At 34.2% G+C, this 21,290-nt stretch overlaps 2 protein-coding genes across 3 annotated transcripts in view; one reads left to right on the forward strand and one right to left on the reverse strand.

Annotated features, from left to right (window-relative positions):
- The window catches only part of LOC130641117 (cilia- and flagella-associated protein 61-like), a 50,895-nt gene that overhangs the window by 25,781 nt on the left and 3,824 nt on the right, over positions 1-21,290 (forward strand). Inside the window, exons 31-37 of the mRNA XM_057447782.1 lie at positions 6,352-6,448; positions 7,324-7,497; positions 8,170-8,288; positions 8,735-8,783; positions 8,974-9,261; positions 17,601-17,677; positions 18,423-18,533. Coding sequence (XP_057303765.1) covers positions 6,352-6,448; positions 7,324-7,497; positions 8,170-8,288; positions 8,735-8,783; positions 8,974-9,261; positions 17,601-17,677; positions 18,423-18,533 — 915 coding nt within the window. The remainder of the gene's footprint in view (positions 1-6,351; positions 6,449-7,323; positions 7,498-8,169; positions 8,289-8,734; positions 8,784-8,973; positions 9,262-17,600; positions 17,678-18,422; positions 18,534-21,290) is intronic.
- Positions 1,910-5,477, reverse strand: LOC130641118 (uncharacterized). 2 transcript variants are annotated; one of them, XR_008982430.1, is made up of 3 exons: positions 4,564-5,477; positions 3,144-4,469; positions 1,911-2,943 (listed from the first exon to the last, which is right to left on the reverse strand). XR_008982430.1 is itself a non-coding variant. In XM_057447783.1 (2 exons), exons 1-2 carry the CDS (start codon positions 5,402-5,404, stop codon positions 3,946-3,948), a joined length of 1,365 nt encoding a protein of 454 aa, XP_057303766.1. In that variant the 5' UTR covers positions 5,405-5,477; the 3' UTR covers positions 1,910-3,945. The 2 variants fall into 2 exon arrangements, 1 of the variants encoding a protein (XP_057303766.1); XM_057447783.1 differs by having other exon boundaries at positions 1,910-4,469.

A 21,290-nucleotide genomic window follows, 5' to 3' on the forward strand; every position in this document is an offset into this window, starting at 1 on the left:
AACGCACACTTATCCCCATTCCTACTTAAAATGACTAAAGTGATTCTTGTAACGCCTTGTAACGCATGGACGTGCTGATTGTAACGCCTTGTAACACGTTGTAACGCTTTGTAACCTATTTCCATGAAAAAATGACTGTGAAATTTTTGGAAATGGCTAGAGTGATTCTTGTAACGCCTTGTAACGCATGGACGTGCTGATTGTAACGCCTTGTAACACGTTGTAACGCTTTGTAACCTATTTCCATGAAAAAATGACTGTGAAATTTTTGGAAATGGCTAGAGTGATTCTTGTAACGCCTTGTAACGCATGGACGTGCTGATTGTAACGCCTTGTAACACGTTGTAACGCTTTGTAACCTATTTCCATGAAAAAATGACTGTGAAATTTTTGGAAATGGCTAGAGTGATTCTTGTAACGCCTTGTAACGCATGGACGACGCATGGACGTGCTGATTGTAACGCCTTGTAACACGTTGTAACGCTTTGTAACCTATTTCCATGAAAAAATGACTGTGAAATTTTTGGAAATGGCTAGAGTGATTCTTGTAACGCCTTGTAACGCATGAACATGCTGATTGTAACGCCTTGTAACACGTTGTAACGCTTTGTAACCTATTTCCATGAAAAAATGACTGTGAAATTTTTGGAAATGGCTAGAGTGATTCTTGTAACGCCTTGTAACGCATGGACGTGCTGATTGTAACGCCTTGTAACACGTTGTAACGCTTTGTAACCTATTTCCATGAAAAAATGACTGTGAAATTTTTGGAAATGGCTAGAGTGATTCTTGTAACGCCTTGTAACGCATGAACATGCTGATTGTAACGCCTTGTAACACGTTGTAACGCTTTGTAACCTATTTCCATGAAAAAATGACTGTGAAATTTTTGGAAATGGCTAGAGTGATTCTTGTAACGCCTTGTAACGCATGGACGTGCTGATTGTAACGCCTTGTAACACGTTGTAACGCTTTGTAACCTATTTCCATGAAAAAAATGACTGTGAAATTTTTGGAAATGGCTAGAGTGATTCTTGTAACGCCTTGTAACGCATGGACATGCTGATTGTAACGCCTTGTAACACGTTGTAACGCTTTGTAACCTATTTCTGTAGAGAAAACCGCTTTTCGCATGTCACTTTAGAAAAGGAGTATGTGGTGGGATATGAGGGAAGGAAAACGCAAACTAATGCAGATAACATCACAATCGAGAGAAGTGGTTGAATTATCTGCGGAAAATAGCTCTAATTTTACTGAAGAAATTTCAGGAACACTTTCATCATCTGACACGAGGTCTATAAAAGCAGTACTGTTATTTGCTGGACAAAACGGCATATATTCTTGCTTAACAGTGGAAACAGGTTTCGTCGACTGAGCATTGATTTCATGTTCTTCTGTTTCTTCTTCTTCCCTATGACCTTCCTCCTCTTCGTTTGTTTCCTCTTCTTCTTCCTCGTTCTCTTCGCGGTCGTGGCTACTACCTTCTCCTTCGTCTTCGTCTTGCTCAATTAGTTGTGCCCAATCAGGGTAGAGCTCCTTCATTTCTTTCGTCGGGAAGCAATCGCGGCAGGAGTTTGTAGCAAGCAACCACGTGTCGTAGAACGTGTCACTACCCTGCCAGTTGATCCTTTTACGGCGTTTGAATGCTACCAAGGTCTCATCGTTATTAATTAATGGGCAGATTTCCTCCCATGCCCCAGCGGCTATCTCGTACATTTTGCGCATATATTCAGCACTGTGTAACTTGTTTTCTATGTCAAACAGTTCATGATCAAAGTTAAGCGCATGGTACAAAATGCCATCCCTATCGTCGGCCGCAATAATGGCATAGTCGATAGCCTCTTGCGGAACTGCATTCTCAATCTGAACTCGTGTGCTTAGACAACTGCTAGATGCTTCCAATGTTTGCTCTTCGTCCAAGAAGACCGACGGATCGCAATCAACGTCGTTGTACACAGCGCCTACTTGATTTTTCTTCGCAACATTGGTTTCGCTGGTGAAAAGCGAGATGTCTTTCAACTGGCTGGCAACGTACACAAATACTTCCATGCAGTGCATTCTCATCCACTCTACGGGAAAAAAGTCATTACTTATTTTTATGCATATTGATTTACACCATTGTTATCATTTATTCTCATGAGATACTTACTTGTTATGCTATTGTCCTTCACTCGAAGTGTCTTAGTTTCGAAAACTTCAAGACGACGCAGGATAGCCTCACCATCTACACCATTTCCGAAGTCCGGCATTATATTAGTTGTTATAAAAAAACCCGAATTGTATTGAAAACGGGCCGGTTCTTTGTGTTTTTGCGGGATCATAACCAAGCCGCCTATAAGAGAAAGTGGTATCCCATCTGCACATTGCCACATTTTATTCAAAGTAAATGTTCATGTACTGCATCGACATCGACTTACCTTGCAATATTCTTTTTGCATCTTCACAACATAGACTGTCGCTAGTCCATTCATCCATAAATACGACTTGTGTATTTCTATTTATCAGGTGGCCTGAGAATCGACCATCCCGAACCACGCCAGCAATGTACATTTCTGGAATAATGCCTAAAAGGACAAATGTATGTCAGTAAGTGCCGTCTAAAAGTCAGAAGTTTTCACGAACTTTATTTAATTACCTTGAAATGGAGCAAACCAACTAGTCTTTCCACTATCAGGAGGACCTACCAGCAACAATTTCTTTTCTTTCATGGGATACTGACCGGCGAGCAAAATTTGGTACCATTTTTGATAAAAACGCAACCGCACATTTCTATCTGGGAAGCTATTTTCGACACCTACAAATGTAGTTCAGTGCACCTTTTTTAGAACTACGTTACAACAAGTTACAATACGTTACAACACGTTAAAAGAAAAAGAGCCAACATTTTCACTGAAAATGCGTTACAACAAGTTACAATACGTTACATCACGTTACAACTACCACCTTGATATGTTACAACGCGTTAAAAGAAAAAAAAAAACATTTTCTTCACTGACAATGCGTTACAACAAGATACAATACGTTACAACACGTTACAACTACCACCTTGATATGTTACAACGCGTTAAAAGATAAAAACATTTTCTTCACTGACAATGCGTTACAACAAGATACAATACGTTACATCACGTTACAACTACCACCTTGATATGTTACAACGCGTTAAAAGAAAAAAAACACATTTTCTTCACTGACAATGCGTTATAACAAGTTACAATACGTTACAACACGTTACAACTACCACCTTGATATGTTACAACGCGTTAAAAGATAAAAACATTTTCTTCACTGACAATGCGTTACAACAAGTTACAATACGTTACAACACGTTACAACTACCACCTTGATATGTTACAACGCGTTAAAAGATAAAAAAAAACATTTTCTTCACTGACAATGCGTTACAACAAGTTACAATACGTTACAACACGTTACAACTACCACCTTGATATGTTACAACGCGTTAAAAGATAAAAAAAAACATTTTCTTCACTGACAATGCGTTACAAGTTACAATACGTTACAACACGTTACAACTACCACCTTGATATGTTACAACGCGTTAAAAGATGAAAAAAAACATTTTTTTCACTGACAATGCGTTACAACAAGTTACAATACGTTACAACACGTTACAACTACCACCTTGATATGTTACAACGCGTTAAAAGATGAAAAAAAACATTTTTTTCACTGACAATGCGTTACAACAAGTTACAATACGTTACAACACGTTACAACTACCACCTTGATATGTTACAACGCGTTAAAAGATAAAAAAAAAACATTTTCTTCACTGACAATGCGTTACAACAAGTTACAATACGTTACAACACGTTACAACTACCACCTTGATATGTTACAACGCGTTAAAAGATAAAAAAAAACATTTTTTTCACTGAAAATGCGTTACAACAAGTTACAATACGTTACAACACGTTACAACTACCACCTTGATATGTTACAACGCGTTAAAAGAAAAAAAACACATTTTCTTAACGCGTTAAAAGAAAAGTAAAAACAATTACCTTCTATAAATGGCTTTGGTTCGGGATTTTTTCCCTCACGATGAAAGTACCGTACGAATGCTCGGGGAGATCCCTTTAAATTTGGCTTGACATCGAAACATTTTTTGGCGATGTTATAACAAACTCCATTTGGCAAGCATTCAATGTAATTGTAATCCAGAGTTATTTGATCAATTATTTGACACTCGCCGTCCGACAGCAAAAATACCAACTCTCGTAAATTTGGCGTAATTTCGTTGGCGATTGCTTTGTTTTTCAACGAGCGATAGAGATAGCTTTTCACCGAACAACAGTAAACGTATGTGTATCTGCTTTCTCCTATTTTTTTGTATACACCTCCATTGCACAGTCCAAAGCTATTCCTCTCCATCATCCTTCGAACTATATCCACGGATTGACAAAGTTTGTTAGTTGGCTTAACGGGAATAGTTACTTCTGTGCCTATGCGTGTAACAATGTAAAAACATGTTTTAACTTCTACAAAAAACTTGTCTTATTATTGGAGAAGTAAGTAAATTTGTTCGTGGCAACTTACCTTCCGATTTATCAATTACTTTTAAATCAAGCGATGTAAATCTGATTTCGGATAAACCACGAATTACATCTTGATATACCTCTTTATCAATATTTTTTGTTAGAATTAACTGACAGGGTTTCATCGAGTACTGTTCGCTTTCCATTACAGCAACGTGGTCAAGTTGAACACCTTCATCTCTAGCTGCACTCCTAATCATTGTGCGATGGGATATCTCAACTATCCGTTTTGCTTCTTCCCTATTGTGGTCTTTCAAGACTTGGTATAACGATCCTGAGAATGCTTGCAATGCACTGGTTTTGCCTACAAATATCAAATGTGGCGTAAAATATTCGAAAAACATTGACAGTATTTCAAGTACTAAAAGGTTCAAGTATTTACCTCTTGTCTGTATAGCATTGCACGTTGTTAAATTCAACCCGGCTTGCATAAAAGACTTCGACAAATTTGTTTCAAATTGACTTAAGGTACAGTTTGGCAAGTCGCACGCGATCCAGAAAGAAATGCCAGGAAATGTTTCAGGCGCATTTGCGCCGTTTCTGTTATCACCTTCACTGCTAGAGTCGGCTCCTTCTTCTTCCTCCCCTTCATTCCTCATCGACTTTCTCTTACGAGGTCTGGCCATATAGGTAATACAAGAAAAAAAACAGGATACTTGTTCGTTGCTAAGCAATATGTTCTCCATCTGCATTCTCTTGCCCCAAATGACCTCGCGGGCATCAACATCACTTCCCCACATCGCACGAACGGCTACTACCTGATATTTTCTTATTACCGGTTGGACGATGCATGCCTTCAGGGCGCGTTTCAAAACTTCACTTCGCAGTTGCCTGTTAGCCATGTTCTGCTAAGTAATACAAACGAATGCTGTAGCGGAACAAAAATAATCTCCTATGGTTATATATTATTATTATTATTATTATTATTATTATTATTATTATTATTATTATTATTATTATTATTATTATTATTATTATTATTATTATTATTATTATATTTACACTGGATAAAAACACTTCAACTAATAATCTTTCCCTAAATAAGTGAAAATCTTTTTCAAAATGATGAAAATCTCTTTCAAAATGGTAACCATATTTTTCAAAAAATAGAAAATCTCTTCCAAAAAAGAAAAAAAACTTTTTAAAATGGTAAAATATCTCTCGACTACAAAAACACAGCCAAAGGTTATGGCCGCAAGGCGTAAAAAAGGCTTGGTAACGAGATACAAGACCTCATCTCTCTAATGTTCAGAAAATGTCAATATTCAAATAAGTAGTTGTGGAGACAAAAGAAAAAAACGCTATAAAATTTTTTGACGAAAAGTTAAAGTAAAAGTCTTAAGATGATGGATGACCTATAGAAAGGCAATTACAATAATATGGCGTCAAGGTTTCTATCCCAAAATATTACGTAAAGCTAACTTAAAAATGCTTAGTTATAAAACTTTTAAAACTCTTCTTTTGTTTTCGTAAGTACGGTACTGGTGTGGGTTGTGCCGCATTGTTTAGACATTCGAGCGGTGCAAAGGTGTAAGTTAACTCGTAATTCTGCTTTTTTATATTTTGATAATGGTTGGTTAACTAGGTGGGCTAAGCTAAGAAAATATGTCTTCCTATTTTGACTAATTATCATGTAGCAACACCAATAAGGGGGATGATCTACCTTTTTGGTTTATTCATATACACATATATATTTTCTTCTGTATTTAGGTAAAACTAGTACAGCATTGTCTTATATATTCAGGAGTTTATATCCTGCTTTTATTTCTATTTTTGCTTCTTTTATTAGCCGCCTGAAGTTTTTAAACCAGAAAACGTATTCGTCCTGAATGATTTGCAGCAATGCTTCCAAGTTCAAGAATGGCTAAAAAATTCTTTTAAAACAGGTTGATTATATTTAGTTCGTGTGTTTAACATGAAATCATGAAGTTTACAAATAGTTTTTCTGTACGGCAAAATTTATTTAGAATTGCTGCACCTCTCTGAAACTAATCCTTCTCAAAACGCCCTAATTCTCCTCAAAAATCCTCAAATTTCCGCAATACTCCTTCATACTCTATTTTTCAATTCTCCTTAATTTTGGGAATTCTTCTTACACTTTGCAAGTCTCCTCTACAGGTACATCCCTAACAGCTTCCTCCTTAAATTTTCCCGCTTTTCGTGTCGCAGCGTACTGGATGTTTTTTTTTAAACGCAGATAAGTGCTACATGGGTACAGCAATAATAAGTTCTTTAATCAAATATTGTTAATTTCTTTAAAAAAATATGAAAATGTCTTCAAATCCTCAGTTTTGTTTATTAAAATACCTTCATTTTTAAAAAATGTTTTACCATTACCATTAAAGATCCTTAAATCTTTAAATTTGATTCCATAAAAAGAGTAAAAGCCCTTTTAATACTAAATCCTTGATTGATGGTATATAATTTGTAGTTTTATAAGTTGTTAATAATTATGTTAATACCTCAAAATACCTCAAAAGTTTATTTACTCATATCATTTTAAAGTTATGATTAAAGAGCTTAGTAAAACAATAATTTATAAACGGATAAGACCTAATTTTAGAGTAGTGGGCGGTAAATTCGTTAGTGTCTTCTTTCATTTAAACGTTCTCCTTCATCACCTCATTTGCATAAGTGTCTTTCCTCGAAGTTCAAAATTTAGAAAGTACTCTGTGTGCGTAGTATAGAATTTATCGCAGTCATCTTGCGATGGGGTAATATGGGTGAAGTCAAAAAACGTAAAGTAAATTTACAATTATAGATAAAATCGTGGTATATGGCAATAGTATTGAAGCTTACACGTGTATCAATGGCTTGCTAACACAAGGTGTGGATGGTTGTTGTATTCATCATGTCCACTCACCATCTGTGCTACCATCTTGTTTTAATGAACCACATGTTGACGAAATTGTAAAACAAGAATTAGAAAAAGCTGGTAAGTTGACCTGATTGTGTTATGTAGCTATTCTGCTATGGTGTTCCCGTTATTTTGATGATCGAATCCTTTGTTTCATGATGTTGTTTACCATTCTCTTAAGACATGCAAAAATAATTAATACTGCGCGTTATCACCCTCGGTAGAAATCACACTGTTTAAATATTCAATCAACAATACTCTACATGTTCGTAGTTGTGTCGTGTGTGTTAAAATTTACTACCGCCACTTATCAAAACTACGCAAGCAAAAGAAGAGTAACCGAATACATCTTTAAAATGCACTTTTTTGTAAATTTTCATCTTGGTTTGTAAAGCATTTTATTATTTCCAACGTTTGTAATCAAGTTGACGGAAACGTTATCCCTTGAAGATTCAATTTTCCAAAAATTAAATAAACACCGCTTCAAATAACAAACGAAGTACTTTTCCTTTGTTATTCATAATTTAAATATTTGGTTGTTAAGATATAGTTTTGGCGTTTTTGCCTGTATTTGTGGAGAAATAATTTTGACTGATTAGAGATGGAAACAAGTTCCCTGTGCAAATTTCATAGTTTTTTGTCAAAGATAAAAGACACAAAAGCTTTATCATTGATGATTTTGTTAAACCTGATAAATATGCGAATTACTACAGCGCTGTTGTTCTGTATTAAAGTATTATTTTTTAACAGGCGTTCAATCCTATTATGGCTACACCTTAGCAAGATGGAACAACGATAGTAAGAATGAAGAAATTTTAAAAGTAGCGACCTTTACATCCGACACAAAGCCGCTATCACTGGAATGTCAGGTGAGGCCATTCTTTAAAGATGTAATAAAATTCTTAAGGTTTTCCTCTATTGTTACTGTATACCTTTTATTGATTTTATGAATGGACAGTAGATTTTTTGTATTTTTTTTTAACATACTTGGAAAGAATATATGTTGATAAGGCAGAACATTTCCAACTTATCCCAACAAAACGATAGACGCACTTTCGATATAACATACATATATTTTTGAGCTCTTTAATCAGGATAAAGTTTTAAACAATACTTGCTGGTAACATCCACATGACACCTTGTCGCATATTTCAAAACCTGGATGGATGTATTGTGAATTACGTAAAAACATTATCTACCTCGCCCACCTACCCACAATGCTATTAATAAGCCTAAAATTGTCAAAGAATATATCTAAAATTATATTAAAAAAAAATAAATCCCGCCATTTTCTTTTGTTAAGTTTTTTTTTTAGGCCTTTTTTTGCTTCGACAAGAAAAGTGTAGAATACAACGCGTTTAAAGGTGAAGTGGTTTTACTGTTTTTTGATTATATTCTTGAGCAATGTTACTTCTGGCTTGCTTGCTTTCAAAATTGCTTTTTTTCTCCTTTAGTAGTAATAGTACTAAACCAAAAAGATTACTTTTAATTGTGTTAGTCTGCAACAGGCAACATAGACATCGAATCGTCATTAGGTTCTATTCTCTACTTCAGCAATTAACGACAGCTGTTTGGTATTCGATGGGAAACTGGTTATTGATTCAAAATTTCATACAAATGACGAAAATATACAAGCTGCTGGCCCGTTGACAAAATATGCACGACGTTACCATAGCAACAATTGGACGCATGCTAACTTTAACTCACGGGAAATTGGAACCAAATTGGCTGAATCTGTTTTGGAGTTAGTTGATCCAACCTTAGACGGTGTCATTGAAACAAATGATGGAGGTTTGATACCCAAGTATACAGAACCAAAGGTGATATCCTGTCAATTACCAGGTATGTTTTTCTCTCTCTATGTAGTTGGATTTGTTGTTATTTTCTAGTGATGACATGTCTCCCAAACAAGGTAGAAATGTGTAAGTACTGCTGCGATTTGATTTAATTTAATCATTACCTGTGTTAAAAGAAGAAACTGAATTGTTTCTTTGGTTGTATGCTAATTTTTAAAAGGTGTTTTTTTTATCTGGAATATTTTTTGACGGGGCGTAGCGAAGCCTATTTTCTCATTAAATGAAATTTGCGTGAGTTTCTCTTGCGAAAGTTTCTCTTGCGAAAGTTTCTCTTGCGAAAGTTTTCTCCGAATAAAGTAAGGTAATTATAAAGGAAAAGTAAGTACGGTGGAGAGTATATAGGATTTATGTACGATTTCGTGCCTATACATATTAATATTAAAATTTCGACCAAGAATCAAAGTAATCCAGCAAGTCAAACAAGTCCTGAAAATACATGAAAGGCTGTACTTTAATTTTAAAAGAACGGTTCTCGTACAATCTTCAACACATACTAAAAATCTTCAAACATTTTTGGGGTTTAATCAGAACAACTTTTAGAAACAGAAAAAAAATTAAGATCTGGAAATCTCATATATTTGTACATTGTGAAATTATTTCCTGATATATATATATAAAAATGATTTTCTGATAAGTAAAGTTTCCGTTTCTAGAATTTGACACGATCTGAACGCTGATGCCGGATATTATTCTTGTTTTTTTTTAACATATTTAGCATTTTCTGTGTCCTGGACACTGCAGTACTGCTAGTGCAGAACCCCCAGGATATATTTCATTAAATGAAACCTGTTCTGTGTGGCAAAAATCAAACAGTTTGATTGATTAACATCGGGAAACTTGGTTTTTATACAATTTAACAAAAAGGGCTATCTAAAATTTTTCGCTTGCGAAATTAGGGGACCCTTCCAGATAGCATGTTAAAACACGCTAGGCTTTAGAATTTCTTTTCATTACACTTGTTCTTTGGAGATATTGCCGATAATTTTTGGCTTTAGAAAAGACCCACAGAAAACGGAAAAGGGAAAAGCTAAATTTTTACAAGCTAATTACTGTCTGAAACATGTTTTTGTTATAAAATTTAAGACGTCAAATAAAAATGTCTTGAATTGTTAATCAGCCTGGGTAATTTTAAAAACTCAAGAAATTGTTGGACATTAAATGGACAGTCTGTGAAGTTCGAAAAGTTAAAAAGTCATGTCGTTTATTTTTTAATTTTTTCGTAAATGTCAAAATTATTATTTTAGTCTTGTTATTTAAGCCGTGGTAGCTAATGTCTGGTAATGTGGTAATGTCTGTTCAAATCTTCTTTTTCCTACAACTTCACGTGGCCAGTGTCCTGTTCTAGATTCACTGTCTAAGTCCGCTGTGAAGATTGACGAGTTCAGAAACGGCGTTTTCAAATGCTTGTGGTTATTAGCTCTAAATTCCGTTCTTCTTTTCCCTAAATTAAATTGAGACGCTTTATACTGATTTTTTCTTAAGAATTATCTGGTTGTAAACTGTAAAAAATAAAGACTGACTTTAGACTGAAATTTTTGGGTTTTATTGACGTCAGTACAGCTAGTTCTTAATAAGGTATATTATGTATATTTGTAAGGGTGTTATAGATCCAGTCCCTTTTCCCCTCAATATCTATAAAAAATGTGCCCATTCCCCTAACTTTACTAACAGAGCGATGCTAAAATCAGCAGCATAATGTTTTTTTTAAGAAAACTCCTGCTGTTTAAACTATGCGAAAGGCAGAAACTCCGCGTTAATATATGATGTCAACACGAGGTTTCATTCGTGTTGACAAGATTTTCAATTCTTAGTTATTTTTTTTTAAGATCATGATCATGGAAGATCTTTTCGCAATTTTTACAGTTGATTGTTAAATATACCAAGAGACAACTTCAACTCAACCTTGTCCCCAGGGTTTTTTGTCTTCTTGATATGAAAGAAGACGACAAAAGATACCCTGGTATCGTTAAGCGATTTTTGGCCGATATAAAAAAAGCGGAACTTTAGCGGTTGGAAAAATTTATGTTCCAGCAACAGAAAACGTACTGACAATTGCATTGTCTCACAAGTAACAAATACTAGAAAAATTATCTTGGTAACTGCGATAAACGTCTTTAATGATTGAAAAAAAAGTTGCGCTGTTTTATGTGCAAGTTATATAATACTTTGATATAGTTTAGCTAGCTAGCTAGCAAGTACTTTCTGAATACAAATTTTCTTTGCTAAACTTAGATAGTTCATGGTTTAGATTTCAAATACAGTTTATGCAAAAAGTTTTTATGTTTGAAGCGCTCTGAATCCTATGGTAAAAACAAGGAAGTGAAGAAAAAGACAGGATAATTTCTAGATATATGTAGACAGCTTGAGATTATAACAGCCTGCTTTAGATATATATTTGGGATGGAAATGAAGTATATACTTCTCTGTTATCAAAATAAACTTTTAGTGCAGTTATGGGTCATAAATTAATTAGAAATGAAGTTTATAATATAGACGAAAAGCTTTTATGATTGGTATAATTGTAAATATTCAGTAATCTTGAAATTTGTGACGAGCTTAAAGTATCTTGTTTAAAATACCTCCTTAAATTGGATAAATCAACAAGTATTTTAGCTTATCATAGTTACTGAGTTCCTGTTTTAACCATTTTCCATCCCTTAAAATTAGCGTCGTGATTCTGCACTGCCGACGTAATTGCCGACGTAAAATACGAAAATACGTCTGTTGCGTCGGCAAAAAAATTGCCGACGTAATTTTGTTGTGAAATTTTTAAATCACTCAATGCGACTACAAAATTAAATTCGATTTTCAGTAAGTAAGGCCATTAGGCTGAACTAAAGCGTCACCAAAATCAAAAAGCTTATGAATGCCAAAATTAAAAACGGTCGGTGTTATTATGAAGAACGTAAGGTATAGAGAACATTAAAGTCGCGGCCCCTTTCCTTCATGCTGACACTCTTATGCTCGGCTGGTGTATTACACTGAGACTCGAGCGAAAGACGGAAGACCCTTTTGAACTATGCCACAATTCAGTCCGACCTTCATCGTCACAGAGAATACTGCAAGAAGAGTGTGCACCCATGCAAGTTAAATATAACCAGAACATGGGAGAGGTTAGGTGTCGTGTACCTTAATACAGCTTTCGGACGAATGTTCTCGTAATGTAATACCAAAGAAAAAAATTGTTGAATAAGGTTTAAAAAATCCTTTTAAAAGGGAAAAGAGAAGTCAAATATGTGTAGTAATAATGATCGAAAAAATTGTATATCGTATTAAAAAGAAGTCCAGAAGTTCTTTCTCCCACACGACACAGCAGGCAAAAAGTCAGCCCTGCCCTCGGTTTTGTGAGAAGAGATGTTCTGCGAAGACTCTAACAATTGAGTCTCCTGTACAGTTTTGCTTCATGTTAAACTGTGCCGGTGACATGCATTTTCGAAGCATGTCACCGACGACTTCTGCGATATACAACCTAATGATGCTCTAACCTATAATGAATTTATCTCAAAACATAAAAAGCCAGTTGGCAGTGTCACTGTCTTAGGAGATCAATGCATCGAAATTATGAGATGTCTACCTCTAATAAAACGTGAATGACGAAGGTTATTACAAGCGGAAAAATTTCACTAAAAAAATTGCTGACTCAATGCCGACCCAAATCAGTTGAAATGTATCTCACGTCGGCATTTTTATTGCCGACGCAAATCAGTTGAAATGTATCTCACGTCGGCATTTTTATTGCCGACGCAAATCAGTTGAAATGTATCTCACGTCGGCATTTTTATTGCCGACGCAAATCAGTTGAAATGTATCTCACGTCGGCATTTTTATTGCCGACGCAAATCAGTTGAAATGTATCTCACGTCGGCATTTTTATTGCCGACGCAAATCAGTAGAAATGTATCCCACGTCGGCATTTTTATTTCCGACGCAAATCAGTTGAAATGTATCTCACGTCGGCATTTTTATTGCCGACGCAAATCAGTTGAAATGTATCTCATGTCGGCATTTTTATTGCCGACGCAAATCAGTTGAAATGTATCTCACGTCGGCATTTTTTTTTGCCGACGCAAATCAGTTGAAATGTATCTCACGTCGGCATTTTTATTGCCGACGCAAATCAGTTGAAATGTATCTCATGTCGGCATTTTTATTGCCGACGCAAATCAGTTGAAATGTATCTCACGTCGGCATTTTTATTGCCGACGTAAAAAAATTCTAATTTCAAGGGCTGTTTTCAGGGACACCGATAAAAATTTTTTGACAGTTATATCAATTTCAACAGTATATCAATTTTGACAAATATGCTTGTCAAAAACATTAAGGTTAATTTTCATGATTGAAATACGTCTAAGTCTAAGTGTTATGTTAGGGTCTAAAAACGAATTTGTGCTTTGTTTGATTGGTGCAACCCAGTTTCATATTTATCAATTTTTTGAACGCACTATCTTACAGATAGAGAATAAAAAAATATTTCATCATCCGGTTGTAACATTCTGTTGCATGTTGCCAATAGAAAAAGTCACCTTATGCCAGCTGTGGGTAGGTTTTAATTTCACCTGCATGAATAAGGTATCTATGAAATTCAGGGACATTGCGATCCCATTTTCCCGCAAGTTTAATAATTAAATTTTTTTTTCTTGATAATTTATCAATTTCAAGGTAAAATTTAATATTTTTTACAAATTGGCTCCAAAGAAATATACGTATTTTGGGGGTTTATTTTTGTGAATCCGATTTCATTGCATGTTAATAATTCAATTAAGGAATAAAGAACCAAATTTTCTATCCTCTCTAAATTTGCAAATTTTACTATGAAAAGGTTTAGTTAGCTAGCTAATACAGAAAATATGGTAACAAAGGCAGAAATTTTGCAAGCTGTGCAGATAGTTGATAAAAACCAGAAACAAATTTTAGAGGCAAACCCTTAGATTTGATTGATTTAACCCATTGTTTAGAAATGAACCTTGGTAGTAACAGTCAAAGCAAATTCATAGCATTTTTTGTGTTTACACATCCAGGGTTTATCCAGTTTTTGTAGATGATGTATATTTTGTAGATGTTAAATCTGTGAGAAATTAGTAAGGACCATTGAACCACACGGTTATTAAATTTGTGCATTGGCATAAAATTAGCATAAAATAAACTCAATTTTCACAAAAAATGGCATAAAAGTAGAAGTGAAGGGCATAAAATAGCATAAAAATAGGGTGTAAATTGGCATAAAATCATAAAGAAAATGTGTGTTTTGCCCTGCGACCCCTGCTAATAGCTATATATAAACAAAATACCAAGCTAAAATATATAAAGCTGACTGTCATCAACACGTCTACATTAGGTTTTTGATCACCTACTACGTGTTAAATATATTAAAAACATTGTTAACTAGCTACACTTATATTCTTATATCAGTAGCCTACTTTTTTATGTCACTATCTTCGTTCTTAATGTACAACGCGACACCATGAACTAGTCAGAAATATTTTAATAAATCTAACAAAGTTAAACCAAATTATAAATTTAACCAGCTTTATAACAAAGTTTTGTTGTTTACAAATATATTTGACCACAGCTCAATGTGCCATTTTAATCTTGACTTGAAAAAGTGCTGACTATAGAAAAAAATCGTAATAATTATGCGAAAATGTGAAAATGCAATAATATTTCAATCATTAATTTTTTATGAAAAAGCTTGTGTGACCTAGGAATTTTTTTTTCGTTATGAAATAAGTGTCACATATATGCCGTCACATATTGTTCAAAACAACCCAGGGAAACTGTGATGTCCGAAATTTTAAAGGTCATCTTTATTTTTCTTTCCTTAATGTCATATGCGTTAGTTTAATCATTTTTTACTAACGTCTGCGCTCTTATGTCCATTCATTGCATTACCATCGGGCTAGGTTATGCTTGTGTTACAACATGTTACATTGTGACTACCTAAATCTCCATACAAATCCTATAAATTTAAAAACACTTTGTAATTAAATAAAATTTTGGACATGAAAGTTTCAGACGGGTAATATCAAAACCAGAAATCTTGTTCATCCGATGTGTTTACCCGGTTTTCAGATTTTGACAATTATATCTTAATTTTGCAATCCTCATCACGATCACATAATGGACCAGCCCTAATTTCAGTTAATTTGCCGATATACTTTATTTTATACTGTATTACGGCATTTATCTTAAGCTTGTCCAAATGTGCAGGCGCTAACAAAAAAGTTTAAACAAGGAACTTTTTGCGCTATAGCGAAAAATGCCGTCAAATGGAAACGAGCCTTATAAAAAAGAGTTAAAGAATGAGAATGGATCCCTGGATTCAACCAATAACCATGATGATAAGTTTTTATTCTTTTTTTATAGTTATTATTTTAATTATTTATTGATTTACATTTTCACAACCAACGAAGACTCTTTGTGTTTTTTTTATTGTTTTGTTTTTGATTCAGAAATTTGTTTGACAAGGTGTTCTGCTAGTCGCATAAAGAAAGGAATTATATCAGGACATATAGTATCGATTTTTAAGTTCAACGGAAGTATTAAATGTCTACAAATCGTTCCATATGTTTACTCTATTCAGTGTACAGCATTAGAATCCCTTGAATTATGTGTTCAAACTTTACTTTTTTAATGTGTAGCCGCCGTAAATCGTTCAATTGTCGCCTGTGCTCCGTAATCTTCCGTGTCTTTTGTTAGTTTATTACTTGCGAGTTTCTTCGGCGTACTGTTGCGTGTGTTTTCTTTTACGTCGGTTTCATCTACTTTTCGTTTGGTGACGAGTATGTCGCCATTGTTATTTTATCATTCTAATATTTCGTGTACTTTCCGTACTTTGGTTTACGACAGTTTTGTTCGATGACGAGTTCGCTATTTTACGTCTATTGCCTTACTTTGCTTGTGTTTCTGTACTTAGGTTTATGTTGGTTTCGTTTCGCTTTTTTCTTCCCGTTCCTGTAGGTTTATCGCTCTACGATACGCGTGTCTTTTTACCACAGGTTATGTCGGTTTGGATTGTTTTTCGTCTTGTGAAGAGCTTCTTGCCCCTCTATTGTAGGTTATCGCTCTACTATTGCGTGCCTCTATAACGAGTTTATCGCCTTACTATGGTATACTATTTCGTTATTCTTGTTCGTTTAGTTCCTTCTGTAGTCAGCTGTCGCTAATTATTTAACGGCCATGACTTTTTTTTCAAAGCGATCAAGGAATTTCAAGTTTTTAAATAAAGTTGAACGCGCGTAAATGTTGCAGTTGCGCAAAGTTTCTTAGCGCTCGTACTATTACTAGTCTCTCGATTTCGTTTCGTTCCGACACGCCGATCCTACGTTGTTTGCGCTGATGCGTTTTGTTATTGTTTATGAGCGGCGAATACTCTGACTGTTTGAGTTGCTGTTCTTCATCATTGAAGTTGCTTGATAAGTAGTCGTAATGGCCAACTTTATTTCGTTTGATGCCACACGTCATGTTTATTTTGGATTTTATGTTTTTATTCTCTTGCATTTCAATGATGGCTTCTTGCAAAGCTACCTCCCAAGTTGCTTGTTCTGGCTCGTTCATCATCTCTTTTCTTAGTCTATTACGTTCTTCCAATTTTATATCTTTCCTTCTTTTTTGTTTTTTCAGTGAACTTAGGTGATAATATTTATAAAATTACGAAATATTTTAACCCACCCTTTTAGAATCTTAATCTGATACTGCTGGTTTCTGCGTTTTGTTGCGAATGATGAAACTTTCGTATCGTCGAATTTTTATAGACAAATGTTTAATGTGACGTCAGGGATATCTTTTGAAATAATTTTCCAACGCCGACAGAGAGACACTGATGTAATCTCCTTCACTTCTCCCAACTTGGCTTTATTACTTTTGTTATTTCTTCTTCGTCTGATTTTTTTCAATTAAAAGATTAAATCATCCCAGCTGGGTTATCCTTACGTACAAACTATTAATTAAGAATTAACCTGAAGTAGGATTTGGTAACTAGGTTGTTCGTGATATCCTTTCGATTGCAAGATTTGTTACTGAGTTTCCTAATATTAAAAAAAATATCGTATGGCTTTGCTGCGGCAAATCGCTTTTTTTCCCTATATGTACGCAAACACGCACTAGTGTAGGAGTTTATAAACTTTAACACTTTATTTTTACATTTTATCAACCGCTAATATTTTTTGTAAATAAACTTTAAAGTTTCGTGGAAAGTATGTGTAACCTGTGACGTCACTCACGTGGATATTACAAAACGGTGCTGTTATTGGTACACATCAACTTCAATTTTATTTACTGTTTATATAATGAATTTATCCTTACTAAACTCTCTTCTCTTTCTTCTAGGTGGTTATAATTATCTTCATATATGGAAGCCATGTGTTATAACTGCATTGGAACAACTTCGAGCTCAACCTGATTATGTTCGTATAAATTACAAAGCTACTTTTTATGAATTCCCGGGCAAGGATGTTTGGTCCAAAGAAAACAAAACCTATTTGTATGCATTGACTGGTCCGTTCCTATAGACAGCTCTTTATTTCGTTTTTTTTTTACACTGGGTATACTTCTCAAGCTACGATTCTGAATTAACTTCTAATTTTCTGGACACACACAACGAACCATATATGTTTTCGTTCAGCCTGGTTGTTGTTTTTGTTTCAGCTTGGATGTCGTTTTTTTATATGAGGGGATATTCTAAACATTTATAGATTTTCACTGTAGATAGATTTTAATAGCTCTGTCAGCTTAAAAGTTTACTGCTTCAAATTTATTTTTAAAACACACAACGAGCTAGCTATTAAAAGCACCTATAATCTCAGCCCTATGTTTCTTATAAGGTGTGTTTCTTATAAAAACTTATATAGCGTGTTGTATTTGGGTGGGCTCATGTTAGAAGTTTTATTATTTGGAAAACAACTCACGATGGATTTCTAAAGACTTTAAGTAAGATAAAACGTAATCAAGATAGTTAGATGTGTTACAGCAGCTTGCTTTGGTTTACTAGTCGAACTTTGTTTTTCTTATCAGCACGCCTTCGTGTTTTTTTTTAACAAAAGCAGTAAAAATATTTATGAAAAAAAAATAGATAAAGTTTATCTTGGGAGTAAAAGTGCGTGGGGAGTGAAAATAAATAAAAACTACGTTGTCATACTGTTGTTGCCATAGGGACAAGATTTGGTGACGGGAAAAATGGCAGGAGATGATGGGCTGGGCTATTTCAGAATTCATGTTAATCAGCATAAAGCTGTTCAAGATATAACTTGTCTATCCAAACAGGTAAATATCCTTAATTCTGTGATGTTTGGTAGCCCATGTCCACCTTTTGGTAGCCTGGATATCTATATTTTATCAAATATGTGATCCCTTCTCTATTTTCTTAAATTTATGCCCTTTATTGACCTTAATGTTCGGCTGTTAGCAGGCTAGTTGTACTGAATTTACTTTCGAAAAGATCACAGTTTATAATGTCTTAAAGGTTAAGTAAAATCATATACCTGGCTAAGTGAGTCTGGAAATTCAAAAAAAAAAAATTTTTTTTATTGTAAGGTCATGGAAAGTCGGGGAATGAATACTTTCCCCAGAAAGTTTTTTTTTACCACTGTTTTTTAGGTTTCTACAATTAAATAAATTTAAATAAATGATGAACCCTTTAAATTCTTCTTTCTTAAAAATATTTGTAAAAAGTCAGGTAAAATAGTATCTTTTAAGGCTTACTTGTGAGAGAAAATACCCCTTTTTAACACATAATCAGGGAATTATTTTTGCTACTATGGAAACCCCCAAGATGCTTGTTCATGCTTTATGTTGTTTTTAAAATGTGCCTTCCATATATTTAAAATCTTTCACACAACACTGTTCGTAACTGCATCTGCTGTACAACTGTTGCACACCAAGTTTTAGTTCTTGTGCAAATGGAGCATCTGAGATTTTTTCTGCCACGTCATGAATTTTATTCGAGTAAAATGTCGTACTAGAAATTTCCTTATGACGCGAATGGGACAGTGGAATGTTGCTCTAAATAATATATATAATTCATTAAAATTCCACAAGATAAACAAGATTTGTAACAAATATCATAAAAATCAATCAAACACCAAATTTTTAATATTTTGTAAGACACGGCTGACAGTGAATTCTTTATTTGAAGCTTAATACGTATAAACAAAATCTCATTACGTTTAAAAATAGGCTTTGTCGTTTACGTTCGTATATAGAAGCGTAGTAATGTGTGTGAAACTTAGATCCTAGCCCTGGGTTTATTAAGATATTGAAAATTTTGCTTCGTCAAACACGTTTCCACTGCAAACGTATCTATGTAATTATAGTAAGCTCCCTCGTCGAAGTAAATTGCATGAATTCATGTTTTATATGAATTATTCTAAAAGACCTGTAAATATTCACAAATATTTACCAGTTTTATTCACTTTTGTTCGTTTTTGGTGAAGAGTTTCCAGTGGACACATTTCAACGTTGAGACAACGTTGAATAGACGGTGATGTCTGACGTGTTGATTTTGCGTTGAGAATGAAAGTTTTTGACATTTTTTTTCGATGCCATCTAACGGCAGACATCAACGTCATTTCAACGTTGAAACAACGTCTCGCAACGTCTAATCAACGTTGTTTCTATGTTGTTTAGAAATGTTCTTTATTTAACTTCTTTTCAACGCTTTAACAACACTTTTGTAATAAGAAAATATGACATTAAAACATGTGTCAAGTATTCACAACTAGTACTTTAAAGAGATCTCAAGTGTTTCAATCCAAACTTGTCCCCAGTCTCGGGACGAGATTGTCAAAATATATGCTGTATTAGCAAATTTATTGCTTTGACTTCATGTGCCAGGCACAATACAACCTCTCATAAGGCAGTCGGTTAACACGCTTCGACAACCACCTAAAGTGTCAAGTAAAGCTGTTGCACAGAAGCCTTAAATCAAGCATTGGTTAGAGAAAAAGTATGTTTGCTTGGTAAAGTCAGTTTTGAATCTGAGGCTCTTTGTTATGAATACAGTTGCAAATAAGGTCATTTTGCTATATCGTGAATATATGATTAATCCTCATGGGACTTATTGATTTTTAAGGAGGCTTATTGGAAGGAGAGAGCTTAATCGAGTATTTAAGGTACTACTTAAAAATTGTGAAAAGCCGCCAACCCCCAATCTTGAAATCATGGTTGTAAAAGTTATTAAAATAAACATTATATTTTAGGACCTTATTTTTTCGTAAAAGCGCGCACTTTAGCATTACTCTTACTTAAACCAGAAGTCTAGTAAAATACTCACTGCAAAATAAACCGCCAAGCATATTTTGCAGCTCAACATATAGTTAATTTATTCCTGACTTAATTTACAAATATTTTTTTTACTAACAATCAAGATTCCCAGCGAAGAGGGACTTTCAGAAATCTGTAAAAATGTTCTTTTCTTAGCTTCGTTTAAGAATGAGAACGAAGCAAATTTCTCACTAAGTAATCTACTTACTCTTGTCTGTTCATAGACCTGCCTTCTTTTTTCGGCATTTTCGATTTATAAGTTGATATAAATTTCACAAATTATTATTTTTGAAAGTTTCCCGCCAATAACTAGGCGGGGTAATACATGCAACAAAATGGATATGGTAAAATGTGAAAACGAAGTTATTAACGTATATTAAATTATAGTTTAATAGAATATAGTTTTTTAAAAAAAATACGGTTTATCACTTCAAAAAGATAGGTTGAAATACTTTTTCCCCACAAAATCTTACCACACAAAACCCCTTGTCAAATGTTTGAAGAAATGGATCGAATGTTTCGTACGCTCCGATGAAAAAAAAACAATTATTATTTTTGTGTCCATTTCATCTGTGAATAAAGTTGTGAACAAAAATTTTAATATTACGAAATAATAAAATTATAGTGACATGAACAACTATACGTGAAAAATGACATTACCTTGGCACAATATATAAAATCGAAAAAAAATTTAAAATATAATCTGGTTCAAAATGATAAATGGTAACACTGTATCATTTCTCCATTAACTTAAAAGGG

Source organism: Hydractinia symbiolongicarpus, chromosome 4 (assembly GCF_029227915.1).
Source record: "Hydractinia symbiolongicarpus strain clone_291-10 chromosome 4, HSymV2.1, whole genome shotgun sequence".
NCBI classification, from domain to species: domain Eukaryota; kingdom Metazoa; phylum Cnidaria; class Hydrozoa; order Anthoathecata; family Hydractiniidae; genus Hydractinia; species Hydractinia symbiolongicarpus.

Excerpts from the sequence above, each read along its gene's own strand:
- LOC130641118 (XM_057447783.1), bottom strand. The coding sequence starts at position 5,404 with ATGGCTAACAGGCAACTGCGAAGTGAAGTTTTGAAACGCGCCCTGAAG. Across the intron at positions 4,470-4,563 it reads AGTAATTGATAAATCGGAAG|GCACAGAAGTAACTATTCCC; the intron begins GTAAGTTGCCAC and ends TTACACGCATAG.